This window comes from Monodelphis domestica, chromosome 1 (genome assembly GCF_027887165.1).
Source record: "Monodelphis domestica isolate mMonDom1 chromosome 1, mMonDom1.pri, whole genome shotgun sequence".
NCBI lineage: Eukaryota > Metazoa > Chordata > Mammalia > Didelphimorphia > Didelphidae > Monodelphis > Monodelphis domestica.
Window position 1 is genome coordinate 515,208,943 of NC_077227.1, and position 17,261 is coordinate 515,226,203.

The 17,261-nt window shown below is 36.9% G+C and overlaps 1 protein-coding gene across 5 annotated transcripts in view; it reads left to right on the forward strand.

Annotated features, from left to right (window-relative positions):
• Positions 1-14,075, forward strand: part of HADHB (hydroxyacyl-CoA dehydrogenase trifunctional multienzyme complex subunit beta) — a 44,677-nt gene extending 30,602 nt beyond the window's left edge. For all 5 annotated transcript variants that reach the window (XM_056813145.1, XM_016423478.2, XM_056813147.1 and 2 more), the window contains exons 8-16: positions 968-1,155; positions 1,556-1,736; positions 2,927-3,048; positions 6,022-6,101; positions 6,180-6,227; positions 8,576-8,663; positions 9,186-9,260; positions 10,250-10,414; positions 13,513-14,075. In XM_056813145.1, the coding sequence (XP_056669123.1) occupies positions 968-1,155; positions 1,556-1,736; positions 2,927-3,048; positions 6,022-6,101; positions 6,180-6,227; positions 8,576-8,663; positions 9,186-9,260; positions 10,250-10,414; positions 13,513-13,548 (983 nt within the window). In that variant the 3' untranslated portion in view covers positions 13,549-14,075. The remainder of the gene's footprint in view (positions 1-967; positions 1,156-1,555; positions 1,737-2,926; positions 3,049-6,021; positions 6,102-6,179; positions 6,228-8,575; positions 8,664-9,185; positions 9,261-10,249; positions 10,415-13,512) is intronic.
• The last annotated feature ends 3,186 nt before the right edge of the window (positions 14,076-17,261 follow it).

A 17,261-nucleotide genomic window follows, 5' to 3' on the forward strand; every position in this document is an offset into this window, starting at 1 on the left:
AGCCAGGATTAGAGCTCAGGCTTTCTACCTGCCAATATAGGCCCTTCACACCTTAACATCTCTGTTTCTCAGCATCCAATAGAGCAAAAAGAAATAATAGTATTACATCACTGAAGAGATTTTTACAAGTTTTTCATAAGAAAAAATTTCTTGACTATTAAGGATCACTAAACATTGAAATTAAACAAGTTAAGTAAAAGTTGTAGGTCATCTTCAGTGAAGATTTTTGAATAGACTAGGTATCCGTGTGTCTGAGTTAGTCTAAATACAATATTGTCGAGAGGCAGGGGGATAGACTACTAGTATAATTGAGGTGACTTTTCTTAGTTTATTGCTCAATGAAGCACATTTTTATTAGTGTGTTGAATTGATTTTGTATCTTTAACATTAGCTTGACTAGCTCTGGAAAGAGAACATATTTAGTTATTCATGTTCTATTGCGCTGATCCTTACAATTTCCTGGTAAGCAATTTCAGTGACCATGGACAACACACTACCCACCTTATAGAGAGAGGTGAAAGACTCATGGAGTGGAATGAGGCAACCATTTTTGGACATGGCCATTGTGGGAATTTACTTTGCTTGACTATGCATATTTATTATTGGGGTTTTAGTTTTGTCTTTTTAAAACTTTTGGGGTAGATGAGAGGAAAAAGAAACTAATAACAGCATCTCCATAAATGAAGAAAGAAAAAATGTTATTATACCATTTTTTTAAATGCACAGAAGAAAATAGAAAGAAACAAACAAGCAGGACCATTTAAAAAGATCCATGTTGCATTTATTATATATTTTAAAATGCAAGCTGTAAATAATAGGTACAGTTTTCTGTTCTGCTTTAGATATGGAAATACTCATGGTATTTGGTATTTCAGATCAGATTAAAAAAATAAAAATTTAAATAATTCATGATACATTAACAATAAGAAATTTATGTCACTTCATCATTATTAATTCACTCCTATAGGTTTTGGTTTGATTGCTTCTGGCCAGTATGATGTAATAGTGGCAGGTGGTGTGGAATTAATGTCCGATGTCCCAATACGACATTCTAGGAAGATGAGGAAACTGATGCTTGAGCTTAATAAGGCCAAGACCCTGGGTCAGCGACTGTCTTTAGCTTCTAAATTCAGACTGAATTTCTTAACTCCAGAGGTAAGATATGTAACATCTCTGATTGCCAAGTATGTTCCTTTGGAGTAATATAAAGGTTGAATTATGAGTGTGCTGAACACTCATGAAGGAAGAACTTGTTGGCCATATTGAAAACTTAATTATTTAAACATGCAAAAAAATTGTAGATACTGAGGACTTCATTGTGTAGGTGCTGGTTTGGATTGTCATAGAAGTCATAGAATACATACAGTACATACGCTATGGTTTTTACAGCACTTCTTGTTTCTTCATTTGTAATACAACCAACAAAGCCTGTAGGTTATAGTTCTTCCAAAGAGAATAAGCAAAAGTCATATTGTGGGACTCCTCCCCCCAATGCTATGTGACTACTGTCAGTGGTCATCAGAATTCCTAATTCTCATCATTTTCATCTTCCTAGCTCCCTGCTGTAGCTGAGTTCTCAACCAGTGAGACTATGGGCCATTCTGCTGACCGACTGGCTGCTGCATTTTCTGTTTCGAGGGCAGAACAGGATGAGTATGCCCTTCGTTCTCACCAGTTAGCCAAGGAAGCCCAGGAACAAGGATTTCTCACTGACATTATCGCCTTCAAGGTTCCAGGTGAAAACAATCTGAATCTTCTCTTATATAAGAATTCAAAGTGAGAACTAGCTACAGAATCTTAAATTATTCCCTCAACACAAATCTCTTTTTTGAGGGCTATCAAATATCAGTCCCACCAGAAATTCCTCATGTTGGTATTTTAAAAGCTGAAGAGTTCTATTTCATTTCTGTTTTTCTCCACAATTTTGGGATTGTAATAACCCATTAATTGGCCCCTTCTTCATTTACAATGCTTACTTGCTTCCTGTTAAGAGTTTAAGTGCTTTGACCAAAGACTTACAGCTCTGGTCAAGCTTGAGTTTTGGCTCCTTCAAAATTCTCTGTAAGTCTTTGGCCAAAGCACTTAACCTCTTATTTGTAAAATGGGAATAATAATTTGTAGTTTACCTATCTCACAGGGTTCTTGGAAACAAGCAAGTGTTTGAAAGTACTTATATTGATGATGGTGTTAGGCCAACAGGTTATAGGCATGTGCATACCTTCAGCCAAATTCATTGAGAGTCCTTTGATTCATCTAAGAATATGGGAAAAAGAGAGCACACACACAAAAAGAACTCATTAAAGTTCTCTTAGAGTTAGACTTGATTTCTTTTTTATAGAGGGCCAGACCAGGAGTCAGGAAGACCTGAGTTCAAATCCAGCCTCAGACAATTACTGGCTGTCTGAACCTGGACAAGTCACTTAACCTCTGTTTCCCTTTCTTTCCTCATCTGTAAAAGGGAGTTAATCATAGTAGATGATTAGCATAGTAGATCCTCCCATGGTTGAGGATCAAGGGAGAGAATACTTATAAAGCACTTAGCAGTACCTAGCACATTGTAAGGACTATTCAGACATAGGGTTTTCTCTTTGTAGATTGCTGATTTACAGGTTGAATTATATGATTTATAATAGGTTGAATTATATTACTTACAGGTTAAATTATATTACTGATAACCCAAACTTTTAAAGAAACAAAGTATTTTTAGTCCTTTAGATTTTCCCCCAAATGCCCTGATATTTTATTTTTTTTAATAGTTTCATTCTTTAGATCTTATAAGAATTCCCATGTTAATTGGCTAAGGCTGGCTTAAATTTCATGTTTTTGTGATTTTTGAAGTTCTCTTTTTTACAAAATAGCATCTGATGTTTAGTGTACCTTTAGTTTAAAAAAAAAAACAACCTTTCCTTTTTTCCCCCCCATTAAGGAAAAGATACAGTCACCAAAGATAATGGCATTCGTCCTTCTTCACTGGAACAGATGTCAAAACTGAAACCTGCATTTGTTAAACCCTATGGCACAGTCACTGCTGCTAACTCTTCTTTTCTGGTAACCACACAATATGTTTGTTTGTTCATCAACATTTCTCACACTTTTTGACTGGTAGGGATATTCAACATGCAATTGAAACCTGCCTTTGAAAGAGTGTGATAGTTGTAGTATTCTTTAATACTGCAGCCTATGTGTTCCAAAGTTTTTATGGCAGCTCTCTTTGTGGTGGCAAACAACTGGAAGTCAAGGGGATGTCCATCAATTTGGGAATGGCTAACAAATTGTGGTATATGATTATGATGGAATACTACTATGTCATGAAAAATGACAAGCAGATTAATTTTATAAAAACTTAGAAAGAATTACATGAGATAATAAAGAGTGAAACAAATAGAACTAAAGGAGCATTATATGTAGCTATGGATTTAATATTTGAAGAATAACTTGTGAACAATTGCCTCCAAAGAATGAACTGCGAAGTGGATATAAGGATATAATCTATATAAACCTGTTTGCTTGATGATGTTTTCTTTCTTTTTTTTTAAAACCCTTACCTTCTGCCTTGGAACCAATAGACAATATGATATGAGGAAGGTACAGAAGGGGCTGAGATACTTGAAAATAAATTCTATTAGTAAAAAATATATTGCAAATAAGCGAGGAGCTCAGTTTGGAAGAAAGCTTAGGGAACAAATTGCATTTTCAAATTCCAACATATAGTCAACATCTAAACAAAAAATTGTCATACTCTAGCCAAAGACTTTTTTGATGCAATATTTGATACAACAGAAATATGATGTGGTAAGAGTGTGACCTGTTCTTTTGATTTTATGGTAATGTGACTAGATAGTATCATAACTCAAGGAACTATGACATTGAGCTATAACAATATGATCCAGGATGATTATTTTGGTTCTTGGAGAATTTATAATGGAGTAATCCTTCCATCCGAACACCAGTCACCTGTAACTATTTTATCTGAAGTACAGTAAGTACTGCATTTAGATAGATATTTTGTCATTCTAATGTCAGTTCCTCTCAGGTTAAAATAAATAATTTTGACTATATTAAATTAAAAAGGTTTTATACAAATGAAATTAATGTAGCTTAGAGGGGAAGCAGAACATTTGGGGGAAATTTCTATAGATAGTTTCTTAGAAGTCTTATATCTAAAATATGTAGATATCTTTGTTAATTTTGTAAGAATATGATTCATTCCCTTAAATGGTCAAACGATATGAACAGATTGTTTTGGGATGAAGAAGTCAAAGCTATACATAACTATATGAAAAAGTGTTCTAGATTATTATTAATTATAGAAATACAAATCAAAACAACTGAGATACCTCATACCTATCAGCTTGGCTAATATGTTAAAAGGGAAAAATGACAAATGTGGGAGGAGATATGGAAAAATGGGGACATTGATGTCTTGATGGAACTTTGAACAGATCCAACCATTTTGGAGAACAATTGAGAATTATGGCCAAAGAGTTATAAAACAATATCTTTTGACCCAGCAATACCACTATTAGGCTTATTTCCTGAGGTAATCAGGGAAAAAGGAAAAAAAACCTTTATGTTCTAAGCTATTTATAGCAGCTCTCTTTGTGTTACTTTGAAGTGCTTAGCAATGCTACTTGGCTTCTGTTTCAACAAATTCATTAGAGTGGTAACTGTAGGAAAAGATTCATTATAGTACTCAAGCTTTTGGCCGGTGTTTATTATAGGGCCTTGGAGCGTGTCTAGTGCTTGAGAAAGGAGGGGTCATGGGCAGTGATCTTTGGGCTTTAATTCTGTAATTTCAATCTTTTGGGGGTAATAACCTAGGGGCCTTAAAGTAGAGTATATATATTTATTGATCCTTTAAGTATTTGCTCTCATATTATTTCTCCTGTATTGGGGAGAGAATAATAATCATAACAAGTCCATTAGTGGGGAAAATTTGGGGAGAGAAGTCACAGAGGGGGATGAGCATGGGGCCCTCATTCTGAGGTCTGCTTTGCATACTTCCTTTCCTTAGACCGTGACCTTGTCAGCCAGTTGTGGTATGATGGCCTCCGGCAGTGGCAAAGAACTGGAAATTGAAGGGATGCCCATCAATTAGAGAATGACTAAAAATGTTGTGGCATATGACTGTGATAACATATTAATGTATCATAAGAAATGAGCAGGTTAATTTTGGAAAAACATGGCAAAGCCTACATGAAATTACAACTGGTGAAATGAGTAGAACCAAGAGAACATTGTATAAAATAGAAATTTAGTTTAAAAAATAACTTGTATATGTCCACCTCCATAGAAAGAAATAATAAATAGAAACAAGCATATATGAACATATATCTTTTTGTTAAATCATGCCTTCTCTAATGGGGAAAGAAGAGCTATGGAGGGAGTTAATTAAGTATTTTAATACAACAACAAAAAGCTTAGAGCTTTCTTCAGGAGGGACTTCTACATGTGATGACCCTCTGCTTCCTGCTTGTAATTTACTTACCTGTTCTTGCCACTCCTGTTATCACTGCTTCCTACCACTACAGAGCCTGGAAGTGGAAAAGAAGCCATCTATAAGATAATAGGGGCAAAGAACAGTTTCAAAGAAAGATCCCAAGATAAGGTTGAAAAGTTTCAATCTGCTGAGGGAATCTTTGCTATGGGTCGAGTTACAAAAAGTCATGGTATTCTGTGCCAAAAACACAAAGCTTTGATTCTGATATATGAAACAAGGCATGCTTTTTCAAGAGTCCAAGGGATAAAATGAAATTTTTGTACATTCTTTGTTCTTTGTTAACCCAACTCCCAGATAAAAGAGTTGTAATTTAATGGTTAATGAAACTAGAGAAGTGAGTTATTAAATGGAATTATTAAAGCATCACTCAGAGAATAAACTCATTCTCAGTAATCTTTAGATACTATAAATTATTTGCCTGATTCAGAAATAGGATAAATAATAAAGCTAACAGAACCCATTTAGGTGACCTAATTACTCAATATTAAGATCAATAATTGAACTTTCTGGTGCTATTTCAGACTGATGGAGCTTCAGCAATGCTGATTATGTCAGAAGAAAAAGCTTTGGCCTTGGGCTATAAACCAAAGGCATACTTAAGGTAAAATGAAATATTAAACTGAGACATCTGCAATTTCTATTTTTTATTATGGGACTAACGTGGTATTTTTTTGCCCAGGGATTTTGTGTATGTGTCTCAAGATCCAAAAGATCAACTTTTACTGGGGTAAGTAAGCTTATGACCTAGTCTTAGAGACAAATCTAAGCATCAAGAATAATTTGCCCAAGGTCACATAGCTAGGCTATGTCTGCTCCCCTGCACAGATCCTCTCTATATGTACACAGCACTTTATAATTTACACTGCTTTTTCTCTTATATCATCATCTTCTTTGACCCTTGTGAAGTAGGAGGGGATCTTTAATCTCCATTTGACACAGGAAGCAGCAGATGCTTAGGGAGGATAAATAGGAGTTAGCCTAAGGCTCAATAATGAACCCTGCATTAGGACTAACATTTTCTGGTAGAAACAAAATTACAAGTGATGATTAAATTACCAGGTGAGCACACAGGAATTTTCAATTTATAGGACAGATAAAGTACTCAACATTTGCAATGAAATACCATTATGATTCATTAAACAAAACGAAAATTAAACAAATTTATTAAACAAAACAGAAATTATATACAACTGATAAGGAATTTTCCTCTATATATTGAAGGGTGGTGCTTGAGGAAAAACAAGCCTAATTGTAGCATGAAGAGACTTAGCTAGAAACTAGGAAACTCTTGAAAGAGACATTGGGACACTCTTTAGAGGTTTTAGAGAGTAGGGTATTGCTTCCTTATCTCACTTCATTTTAAAATTTATAACTTTTCCTTGCTAATCCTAGTCTGAAGCTGAAGAGCCATGATTTGCATTGTTTGTTGATCTATAGCAAAACAAAGAAGGATGAAGGAAATATCCGTCCTGGGAACCCTGGTGAGAATAGAAAGTGAAGAAAGAGGAGGAATGGGGCTAAAGAAATGCAGTTGGAGGAACAGTTAGGTGTTTCAGTGGATAGAGAGCTGGGCCTGGAGACAGGAGGTCCTGGGTTCAAATATGGCCACAGATACTTCCTGGCTGTGTGACCCTGGGCAAGTCACTTAATCCCATTTGCCTACCCCTTACCCCTCTTCTGCCTTGGTACCAATACACAGTACTGATTCTAAGACAGAAGGTAAAGGTTTAAGAAAAGAAAGAAATATTGATGGACATTTAAGAAAGATTACTTGAGCTAGAATTAACTGACCCACAAAAGATGGAGAGGAAAAGTAAGCTGTGGTGGAGAAAGAGCTAGCCTTTAAGACAGGAAAGTCTAGGTTCACCTTTGGGACATACTCCCAGAGACTTTGGGCCCATCTCTTCAACTCTTTGCATGGGAGTTATAGAAAAGATGCATTGGGAGAGGCAGTACTTCACTGGGAGTTCTCTTTATCAATATCGGTTTTTAAGAAAAGGAAAGGGAGAGCAAGAAACAATGGAAAGAAAGAGCAGGGGTGGTTTCACCCATATCAGACTCCAAATGGCCAGTGACAGTTTGGTTGTTTGGATTGCTCAGGGCAGGCTGGTGTGGGGCCTTTGCAATCATAGATAGTTAGGGGGGCTGCTTAAATTGAGTGTTTGTATCCTATTGACTTTAAAATTGTACAGTTTAGGGTTAATAGATGATAAACTCTAAGCACAGTTTAACACATTAGAGCAAGTGTTCACATATTTTCCTCTAGCATCTTCAGGAATCTAATAGGTAAACTCAGGCATTATGGTGGGAGAGAGAAAAGGGAACAATAATGTAATGCCTAATGGAGGTCTTGATATGACATTTGAGAGGATGTCATGTGAAATAGATTCTAGCCATCATGACTTTCTGATCTCTCAGGTTATAGCTGATGAAAGTCAGAATTTTCGGGGTGGGAGGAGAAGAGCAGACAACATGTTCACAGAGAAGTAGAGTTAGAATATATATAAAATAAACAAAATAGATTTATAATATATATTCATGTGTGTGTGCATATATATATATGTACAGAAATATACTTACATATATGTATATACACAACAGAGTGATGGGGAGTTGGGGTGCTAACAATTAGAAAATCAGAAGACTTTCTTTAGGAGCTAGCATTTGAGCTAATCTTTGAAGAGGACTAGGAGTACCAAGAGGTAAAAGCAAGGAAAGAGAGCCATCCCCAACATATGGAATATCCTGGGTAAAGGAGTGAAGGCAGCAGAGTCTGTCCTATTTGAGGAACAGCAAGAAATTTGATTTGACAGAGTGTAGCTCATATGAGGAGGAATGATGTATAATCCACCTGGAAAAAACAGGATCATAGATCTAGACCTGGAAGTAACTTTAGAGGCCAACGAGGCCAACCTTCTCATTTTACAGATGAGGAGGCACAAAAAGGTGAAGGAACTTGTCCATAGTCACAAAGCTAGTAAGTATATCTCAGGCAGGATTTGACTCAGACTTCACACTAAACCACACTGCCTTTCAAGTTAAGGTCTTGAGACTTTTATCCTTTTTTTTTTTCAGGCCAACATATGCTACTCCTAAAGTGCTAGAAAAAGCAGGTTTAACATTGCAAGATATTGACGTTTTTGAATTTCATGAAGCTTTCTCAGTAAGTCTTTTAAAAAGAAGTATACTAAGGGAATATGGTTGTATAAAAATGCTAGAAGTGCTAGCATAATTCTCCCTCCTATATTTTTGCTTTGAAATAGCAAAGAGAAGATGGAATTAGATGAGTTTATGGATACTGATCCATCTTTGGCTTAGAATGAAAGAGGCTTTAAACATTGGCTTTACACCTTACAATGGTTTTTTTGTGTTTATGTCAGAGAGATCCAATAGTGAATTGCAAAATGACTAAAAGCTAAAGTATTAACCTTCTTTGCTGTACACTGACCCACTGTATTGGAAAAAAATCAGGCAAAGACCCTAAAGGTTTAGAACTGGGTTAGAATGCTTTTCAGAACCTTTCACAGAAACTAAAGTCTTTCCCCCAGAAAAAGCATCGTCATCATCTTTAAAGTTGCTTAAAGCCATACATGAAACAGTGTTTGGATCAAATTTTGGTTTTAGTAAAGTACTCTTTATGTGACAGTAACAGATCTATTCCTTGCTAAATTATTTTTCTTTCTAGGGTCAGATTTTGGCTAACTTTAAGGCAATGGATTCAGATTGGTTTGCACAAAACTACATGGGTAGAAAGTCTAAGGTGAGTTTTGAAATTAAACATGTGTTTGAATTTCCAAGGCATGTGAACACAGAGTAGAGTTACATGCAAATGCCTATTCAGAGGTAAATTTCCTATTAATTTAAACATATTTATCCTAGGTCTTCGAGTTATAGTAATTTTCAAATTCTTCAGCAAAAGCAAAAAGTCACATCACATTTTTGTTATCTTTTATATTTTGACTGATAGCAGGTATTGACCACTGCTTTCATTAGCCTTATGGTTGCCTTGATGGTTTTTACTTTATAATAAGATCTTGGGATCATATATACATCTAGAGTTAAAATAGTACTTTAGAAGTCATCTAATCCAACCCCCTCTTTTTGCAAATGAGGAGACTGAGACCTAGTGAAGCTAAGAAACTTACCCTCACACTGTGGTACAATCGAACGTAATGGACTTCTCCATTAGTGTCAATGCAATGTCCCTGAACAATCTGCAGGGATCTAAAAAACACTATCCACAAGCAGAGGACAAACTGTGGGAGTAAAAACACCGAGGAAAACCAACTGCTTGACTACAGGGGTTGAGGGGACATGACTGAGGAGAAACTCTAAATGAACACTCTAATGCAAATACCAACAACATGGAAATGGGTTTGAATCAAGAACACATGTGATACCCAGTGGAATCGCGCGTCAGCTATGGGAGAGGTGGGGGGGGGGGGGCAGAAAAAGAAAATGATCTTTGTCTCCAATGAATAACGTTTGGAAATTATCAAATAAAATATTGTTTAAAAAAAAAAAAGAAACTTACCCTAAAGTGACACAAGGAAATAGTAAGTGATAGGGCTAGGATTCAAATTCTAGGTCTGTGACTCTTTCCACCACACTAACGTGACTGCCAAATATTTTTAGAGTCCCTTGTATTCCACAAATGCTAGGCTTTTCTATTGTTATAAGCCTGACCAAGTACCTTTCCCAAAATCTACCTAACATTATATCCATCTTTTTGTTTTCTGTGGGCACTAGGTTGGCACACCACCTTTGGAGAAGTTTAACACCTGGGGTGGATCCCTGTCCCTTGGACATCCCTTCGGTGCTACTGGTTGTCGGCTAGTCATGGCAGCTGCCAACAGGCTAAGGAAAGGTGGGGGTCAGTATGCATTAATTGCAGCCTGTGCAGCAGGAGGACAGGTAAGTTACAGCACAATGGTACAAGCTTCCTCTAAAATTCAGTTTCTGATATCAGAAAGGAACTGGGGAAAAAAAAAACTTCTGAGAATGGTTGGTTTCATGCTAATAGGTCTTCTTCTGTTTAGTTGTGACCATTTCAGAAGCCTTATTTGCACTATAGTATTCAGGCAACTGGGAGGCAAAACAAAACCTTTTTTGTCATCTCTTTGCTCATAAAATTAATCCTGTCGTCTTTTTTTAGCTGTTTTTAAGAAAGGTGCCTTGTTTATAAAAACGCTTCCGAGATATAGCATTTTTCTAGAGAACTGGACTGCATCTTAATTGCCCAACTGGAGGGTTAACTTGCCCTAGCTAATTTGTTTTTGAGTGCATCTATGCAGAAAAAATTGTTTTGTTCTGATATATTTTCCACCCTGCTTTACTGAGTCACTGTAGAGATAACTTGGATAAGATACCTGTAGTCCTTATTTCCTTACTGAAAAGATCTTGTTCTTCTGTCTTATTGTAACCCTCCTGGCAGAGCAAACTAAAATTTAAAAAACTAAAATTGTTGGATAATCTAACTCCTATATATATATATATTTTTAATCCTTACTTTCCGTCTTAGAATCAATACTGTGTAAAGAGCAGTAAGGGCTAGGCAATGGAGTGGCTTGCCCTGGGTCACACAACTAGGAAGTGTCTGGGGCCAGATTTGAAACCTGGATCTCCTGTATGTAGGCCTGGCACTCTGTCTACTGAGCTACTTATTCTGCCCTCCCCTTAAAAAAAAAAAACAAAAAAAAAACTTCTGTGTAAGATTGATACAGATTTCTGGTAATTGATAAATAGCAAATGGCTATTCTTTTTGAATGGTGAATAAAACTATAGAAGTAAAATTTATTAAATCACTTAATCTACATCCTTGATGATTCTGAAAAAGAGGAAATTGCTGATATGCCATGGAGTTGGGAACTACATGATTGAAAAGGTCTTTAAATCTGTATAATTGCACCTGAAAAAGCAACTTATTCTTAGCACATAACACTTAAACAATATGTGGTCTATTTGACAGATACACTGGGCAAACCCTGGGTGAAGAAGAGGGTTTGTGTTAGGAAGAGTGAAATAAGATAAAGTTAAAGGATAGGTAGGACAAGGCCAGATGGTGGATATCCTTAAAAATCTCAGACTAAGGGGGAAGCTAGGTGGCTCAGTGGATTAAGAAACCAGACCTAGAGATGGGAAGACCTGGGTTCAAATCTGGCCCCAGATACTTCCTAGCTGTGTGACCCTGGGCAAGTCACTTAACCCCCACTGCCTAGCCCTAACCCCTCTTCTACCAATATACAGTATTGACTCTAAGATAGAAGGAAGGTAAGGATTGAAAAAAAAATTAGGAATGGGGGAGAACCTGCTAGAGGTAAAAATTGATGGCAAATGTGGTTTTTGACATTATCAGTTTGAAGTGATAGCATCTCCATATGGAAATGTCCAGTAGGTATTTGGAAATGTACAACTAGAGCTTGGGAAGCAGGTCCAGGCTAGAGATACTACTTAGTGAGTGCCCATTGTGAGAAAGGTACTATGGAAGGGATGATGAAATACAGACTTTGGGAGTATGCATCGAAGAAATATTTGAATCAAAGTGTCTTTGAGAAGAATAAAGAACAATAATTATGTTAAATTCTGAAGATGGGTCACTGAGGATGAGACCCGAGAAAAAGCCTTTGAGTCTCATGTTGGTCTTAAAGTCAGTTATTTCAATTGAGTGATGGTATCAAGAGCCAAATTTTAGAGTTAAGGAATGAATGGGTGATAAGGCTGTGGAGATAACAAGTATAGGCTTTCAGTCCAAGCAGTTTGGCAGTGAAATAAATGGAAAGACAAGTCATCTGGTAGCAGTAGGGTCATACAAAGAACTTTCAGTGGCAGTTTTTTTCCTGGAAAATGTGTTCATGCTTGAAGGTAGGAGAGCCTGTAGTATGGGAGAGATGCAAGATCCAGGAGAAGGTAGTGGGGACAGCAGAAATGGAAAATGATTTTCCTTGGGAAGCAAGAGGGCTGCCTTGATAGGAGAGGTGGTGTGCATGAGCATATCCTGAAAGCACAAATGCTTGGAAGTAGAAAGGAAGATGGATGAAGGCACTCAGACCTCTTCTTTCCCTATAAACTCAGAGATTAATTCCTCTGCTTTAAGGGAAGGTGAGATGAACATGGGGACTCATGGAGAGTGGAGAGTTGGCTAGGGAATCACTGAGAATTGAATAAAGGGTTTGCCAGATAGTGAAAGGGACAGGTCTGTATGCCCTTTGAGCTCCTCCAGCCAACAGAGTTCTGAACTTCACATCAAAAACTTTCAGGTTTTCCCCAAGACCCACAAGGCTTCTTTTCTTCAGAATGTTAAGCAGAAATTTTCTTTTCTTCTAAATTTTGCCTTCCATCTTAGAATCAATACTAGGTATTGGTTCTAAGGCAGAAAAACAGTAAGAGCTGGGTAATGGGAATTAAGTGACTTTCCCAGGGTCAATAGGGAAATGAAGCAGAAGTTTTCTTAAAGTCACAGAAGGGTCTAGGTGACTGTGATGTTCAGTCAGTTCTGGGCCCTTGGGTCACAATTCTAGAGTTAGAAGGAATCTCAGAGGTCCTCTAGGTCACCTTACTTTCATGCTTTAGGTTGACTTAGAGATACAAATGTCTGCGGCTATTCCAATAGAGAAGCTCAAAGTGTCCAGCATTTCTGTTCTCTTCTGTGTTCTACCTAGATTCCTTTCCCTTCACTGCTTTCTTTGGCAGCTAGGTGGTTCAGCGGATAAGAATGCTAAACCCAGAATCAGGAAGATCTGAATTCAGATCTAGTCTCTGACCCTGGGCAAGTCACAGCATCTGCCTACCTATTTCTTTGAAAAATGAGAATTATAATAGGACCTACCTCCCAGGATTGTCATATAGAACAAAAGTGATAATATTTGTAAAGTGCTCAGCATAGTGCCTGGCACTTAGAGGGTGCTGGCAACATATTAATAAACTATTTAGTTAATACTATGTCATATTAATAATATAGTACTAACAACAACAGTTATTCCTATTATCTAACAATGATTCTTTTTTTTTTTCAGGGCCATGCTATGATTGTGGAGGCTTACCCCAAATAAGAGGACTAGAGAGCCCCTGAAGGACCTGTAGGAGTCCTGTGCTAGGCAATGCCATTTCAATGCACTAAAACAAAGTCATCTACACTTGTGTGCTTCTCTTAGGAAAGCAGGATTTGTAGCCTTTCATTAACTGTCTCCTAATTAAGCATCATGAGTGTTCTCAGCTATTCAGTTATAGGATTACTTAATCAAGCAACATAATGCTTCCAAATATCTTTTATTCTTTAAAAAAATTTTTTTTGTTTGTTTCATTAGAAACTAAACTGAGTGGAGATAATTTTGGGTAATAGATCATTAAGATTTGAAGTCATCTGTGTAGCATTCTCAAAATCTATTAATTCAAAATTTTATTTTGAAATAACCTACAGGTAAATATGGTTTCTTTCATTCTAAATAAAGTGCCTAATCTAATCTAATAATGAAAGGATGATGTAAAGTCTAAACTACACGGACAAGCAGTAATAAATGTCTAGATATAGAAATATCATCCTAATTTGTCCACCTGAATAAACTGAAGAAGTATTGGAGACTGGATGATTTTTTTTCTGGGTGTGCGCATAGGGAGAGGGGCTGGGCATAGTTCTCACTCTTTGCAGGAATCATCTTGTCCCCTAGTTACTTATGTGCATTTAAATCAGTCCCAGAAATCAGAGGTATAAAAATAAACGATTTCTTCTAAGTAGTTAGTTTGCTTCAGGATTTTTAGTTTAAAGTAAAATGATTTCATCCTTTAATATCCCTTGGCCAAATGTTTAGTGAAATGTTAAAAAGCTCTGAACTTAGACCAATATACCTTAGATCTTTTGGCCTATTTTTTTTAAATCTACCAAACAAAAAGTGCTTGGAAAAGAAAACTTCCCTGCTGTCATTCGGTTTGTCTTAAGATCCTAGTGGTTTTCAATCAAAATTATCCACGAGGTAGACTGGATAGAATGGGCTGTGTAGCCACCCTAGAGCTGACATCTCATTTGGACCTGATTGGCCAGTATGATCCTTTCTACTTTTGAGATTTTAAGTTTGAAAAGTATTTATAAATAGAATAAAAATATAAAAGGAGCAGAAATGATCGTTTTCATTAGGGCATGTGTCTTATTCAAAAGTTGTTTATAGAATTCTAAAGATTAAAAAAAAAAACCTTTAAATCCAAGTCTACCAGCCCTTTGTGTTTACATGGGAATATAATAGATCTATTCCAGGAAGATGTTTGACTTTCATCTCTTATAGTGACCTCTGGAAGGAACTCCCCAATATAATGTTTTGTTTTTTTTTAACAAGGTATAAGTTCTCCTACTTATCAGCTTTAATTATACCTGTCTTGCACAACTACATATTGGAATAGTACTTTTATTTGTTCTAAACTGGCTTCACTCAAGGTTCAAAGTGCATCCCTTCATTCTCATATTACTTAATCAGCTAAGTTTATATTCATTTGTGGATCTTGGTTCTGTTTCCCTCTTACCATTCATTTCTCCAAACTAAAGGACCCTAATATTTTTGGTCAGCCCTCATTCTTCATTCCCCCAGCCAACTTGTCAGTTTTCTTTGCTTCTTCCCAGATGTTTCTCCAACTTATCTTGACCTAAGCTAGATAGCCCTTTATAGCAAAATCTAGACATTTTTCCTTGGGTAACAAAAGTCAGCTTAGGGGTCTGAGCCTGAAGTATCATGCTCTAACACACCTTGGTTTCATATCCCACCTCTTCTACTTAACTTAATGTGACCTTGACCAAATCATTTACCTTTCTGAGCTTCAGCCTCCTTGTGTGTAATAGGAGAGAGCTAGACTAGATGACTACTGAGGCCTCTCCGATTCAAATCTTTGCTCCTGAATCACCTAATGTCTCAGTGGACTAGGCAACTCTAAGGCTAAGCAACAGGTGATTTGTCAGTTTGAATCAGCAGAGGGAATTAGTTCCTCACACCCATGAAATCTACAGCTTGACAAAAAACAAAATATTCTAGGGAGAAAGGGAAGAGGGCCTAAGAGGATGTGGAAGGAGAAAACTAATGGAAAGCAGAAAGCATACTCTGAAAAGAAGTGAGCCATTTGTGGGGAACAAAGAGAATTTAAATAGATCACCCCAGTGTTTAGAGCAAAATGCAAAATGTTGAAACTAACTTTTATAGCTGAGATCGATTTCTTCCAGAAACTTTTAAAAGAGTAACCTTAGTACAATAGAATTTCTCCCTCTGCAAAAACTCCAAATCTCCTAAAACCTCTGCCAGTAACTTATCATTATGTATAACTATAACCCTTATGGAAAACTGAGTTAAATAGGTACATTAAACCAGTTTGCAATACTCAACACATATTCATTGTTCTGCTACTGTTCAGAGAACATTTGTGTTCAGTTTAGCCAATGAAAGAATCCTTACCAAACATTTCCCCTCTTGGCCAGGACATCTACCACTGGGAGTTCACATAGACTTACCCTCCCTCCAACCCCCACCTCATCCACAATCATGGCTAGAGCTTTATGAACAGATGTTTAAAGTACAGTGTTTGGAATGACCCATTAGGCAGTGCCATGGCCTTTGGAAAGATGATAAAAACTTAGCTGTGAGTGACCTCGTGGAAACACTCAGCTCTCAAAGACACTGATATGCTGAGTCGCCTCCAAACAGTTCGCCACTGATTGTTAAATTTTCAAGGTGAACATTTGCACTTCATAACTCAGAAAAAGCCACAAATCAGGCCTTGATTTATTGTTCTATTGATTATTCAGACTTAAGTGATGGAGAAAATATCAGCAATGCAAATTAAACCTAAAAGTATATGTGGGACACTTTATTTTTCTGGAGAGCTGATTGTTAAACATCTACCAGCATACTCCTGGCCCAGAGGCCTTTTGGCTTATGTGACAATTGGTCTTAAGAGACTATTTAAATTAACTGCATTCCCAGAGACCAGACTTCAGTCTAACACACAAGGGCTAGCCTCACCGCTGAGAACTGCCTAAGAGATAATTAACTTTATTTTTAAAAAACCCTTTCCATCTTAGAATCAATACTTTGTATTGGTTCTAAGGCAGAGGAGCAATGGGGGCTAAGTGACTTGCCTAGGATCACATAGCTGGGAAGTGTCTGAGACCAGATTTGAACTTAGGATCTCCCATCTCCAGACTTGACTCTCAATTCATGACCCCCAAGATAATTAACGTTAGATCTGACAGCACTCGCCTTACAGAATTAATGTTATCTCATTGCTGTAGCTCATTGGCTATCAAACTAATTAGAAATGGGGGCAACTAAACATGTGTCCTTGCTGCTGCATATTGATGTAGTGACATTATTTTCTACTATATTTTTAGTCATGTTGCTAAATATTTCTCAGTGACATTTTAATCTGGTTCAGGGTGCTGGCCAAGCATCTAACACCTCTGCTGTAGTTTTCTACCACCTTAGGATCAGTAAGCAGTTTTTCCACTTCTGGTGCTCGGTATCTTTGTTTCGCCCTAGCTTTTCGAACCTCTGATAAATGTTTTTGGTATTCACAGGACTAGTCTCATTATTTACAATATTAGAAACCCAAATGGCAATTAACAAAAGCAATAACCCTAGTTTCTAGTTTCTCAAAATTTCTTCCTAGTTTTTTTTAAGATCTTTAAGATCATTTTCAATAGCCTTTGAATTCTATAATTCAGCTAACTGTGGAACCAGAATTGAGCTAAGCCCTGTTGTAGGGGTCTGGTGCCTTTTATCCACTAGTCTCC